At 50.0% G+C, this 2,026-nt stretch overlaps 1 protein-coding gene across 1 annotated transcript; it reads left to right on the top strand.

Moving 5' to 3' along the window:
• Positions 1–339: 339 nt before the first annotated feature.
• On the top strand, positions 340–1,766 carry LOC147439524 (uncharacterized). The gene has a single exon (XM_086485342.1). The coding sequence runs from the start codon at positions 630–632 to the stop codon at positions 1,650–1,652; it is 1,023 nt and encodes a 340-aa protein (XP_086341468.1). The 5' UTR covers positions 340–629; the 3' UTR covers positions 1,653–1,766.
• Positions 1,767–2,026: the final 260 nt, after the last annotated feature.

The following is a 2,026-nucleotide window of genomic DNA, read 5'->3' as shown; positions in this document are numbered from 1 at the left end:
TGAGGCGGCGGCGGGGGTGGGGAGCCCGGGACCTCAATTGTCGGACGTGCGAACCACAGTGCCAAAATAATATCCATGTTGGTGTACTACTGTAACTCAACTGTTCTCCTTTCTTTTTTTACTGCCTCAGCACAGGTCATCACAAGGCACGCTGGAAGGCTGTCAATTTATCCTTGTCGGGACCCTAAGGGCACTGCTGCGGAAGTTGCCTCAGGTCCTGAGTTCAAACCCCGTCGGTTAGATCTTCGCGGTCGGTCCTACTCTAATTTGCCATTGCCACCGCCAGGCCCTTCTAGCAATCCGACTACTCCCGGCCAGCATGATATAACCGCTACCTGCGCACGCACGTTTCCCACAAACGCAATCTCTCTCTCTCTCTCTCTCTCTCTCACACATTTTCCTTCTGCCTTTTACTGTTCACTTACATAAACAAGCTGTTGCTGCTGCCTACTTCTAGCATGGCATCAAGACTATGCCTATATTATGGTTGGAGTAGGTCAGAAGCGGCTCATTCTTCCCCTCCTTTGATTAGATGCTTTGCTCTCCTGCCCAAAACCACCACCGCTGCAAATTCTTGTTCCACTTTATCTTGACTGCCCTCTGTCTTGCCTCCCTCATCACACTCTGCCATGTTTGCGCAGGGCGTAGATGACGATGTCCAATTGCAAAGCTCACTTCCTTTCCTACAAAGAAACCATGATGCAAGGAAGTCCAACCTCGGCCACAGCCATCATCATATGAGAAGCCGGTGCGTGGCAAGCACAGGCAGAAGAAGTGCTGCATCAGTACATATGAAAAAACTCCCTGAGAGCAATATCACCTCGGAAGTACATGTCACAAAGATGTACCGAGGGGTGCGTATGCGGAGTTGGGGGAGATGGGTCTCCGAAATCCGCCAGCCAAAGAAGAGGTCTCGTATCTGGCTCGGCTCCTATTCAACCCCGGAGGCGGCGGCGAAAGCGTATGACATGGCGCTCTACTATTTGCGCGGCCCGCTGGCTGCCCTCAATTTCCCAGCTGATCTGATACCAATTGGTGAAGACCCCCCTGCCGATCTATCGCCGCGGGCGGTGCAGAAGGCGGCAATCCAAGCAGGCCAAGCAGCTGATAGGCAGCACCACGTCATGAAAGATTTGAAGATCAGAGAAATCTCCACAGAGAACTCAGCTGATCTTCAAGCTGACATCAACATGGTTCAGTACAGCTCATCACCTGCAGTCAATCCATGTGACACCCAATTGGTAGTCCCAGGTCCAGCTGGAGTGAGCTGCCAATGGGGTTGTGACACATCAACCGCATCTGTCAAAGTGAGCAGGAAGTCTGCTACGCCAGATGTCCCATTACCTGCAGAATCGCTTTGTGATCCAGTCGCCTCTTTGTGGAAGGATGCCACGTTGGCTGATACCCCACAGAACTCGCAATCATGTGAGTATGGTAGCCAATTGCAGGCCACCACCTCAGCTGGAGTGTACGTGAGATATGGATCCGGCATCTCCTCTGTTCGCTGGTCGTATGCAGTAACTAAACCGAGTACGGGCTTTCCCGTTGACAGGTCAGCTTCTGATCAACCGCCACGTCAACGCAGAAGGGTGCTGATCAACCTTAATGAAGTGGCCCATCCAGAGAGCTCCTCAGAAGAAGAGAATTCGTAGGACTCACAAGATGATGACGTGTAGGTGTGTCTCTTGAGTCCTCTTGTATGGTATTACGAATCAACGGCTGTATTTTAATCCATGTTTATAAGTTATATCAATGCTATTTACCGAGGGAGTGGTCACTTACTGCATAGTTATGAGTCACTTTTTGAAGTAACTGAGCCTCATGCATGGTCACATGTCCACTAGTTATTCGTCTTACATGCAACTATCCAAGGACTTTTGCAACTATGGTGATTTTGCAAGACCTTACCAATGCTTTGTTGCATCGATAAGGTCTTACCCGATAACTATGCTTCACGTGACCATGGCATTAATCAATTGTCCTTTGGTCAATCAATCGATATGAAGTTTGAACCCTCTGCGGGTTT

Source organism: Adiantum capillus-veneris, chromosome 16, assembly GCF_014529385.1.
Source record: "Adiantum capillus-veneris isolate H3 chromosome 16, ASM1452938v2, whole genome shotgun sequence".
Taxonomy (NCBI): Eukaryota; Viridiplantae; Streptophyta; class Polypodiopsida; order Polypodiales; family Pteridaceae; genus Adiantum; species Adiantum capillus-veneris.
Note: the sequence above shows the minus strand (reverse complement) of the source record. Positions and strands in the feature narration are given on the sequence as shown.

Bases quoted from the DNA above. Each gene is read 5' to 3' on its own strand.
- LOC147439524 (XM_086485342.1), top strand. From the start codon at position 630: ATGTTTGCGCAGGGCGTAGATGACGATGTCCAATTGCAAAGCTCACTT.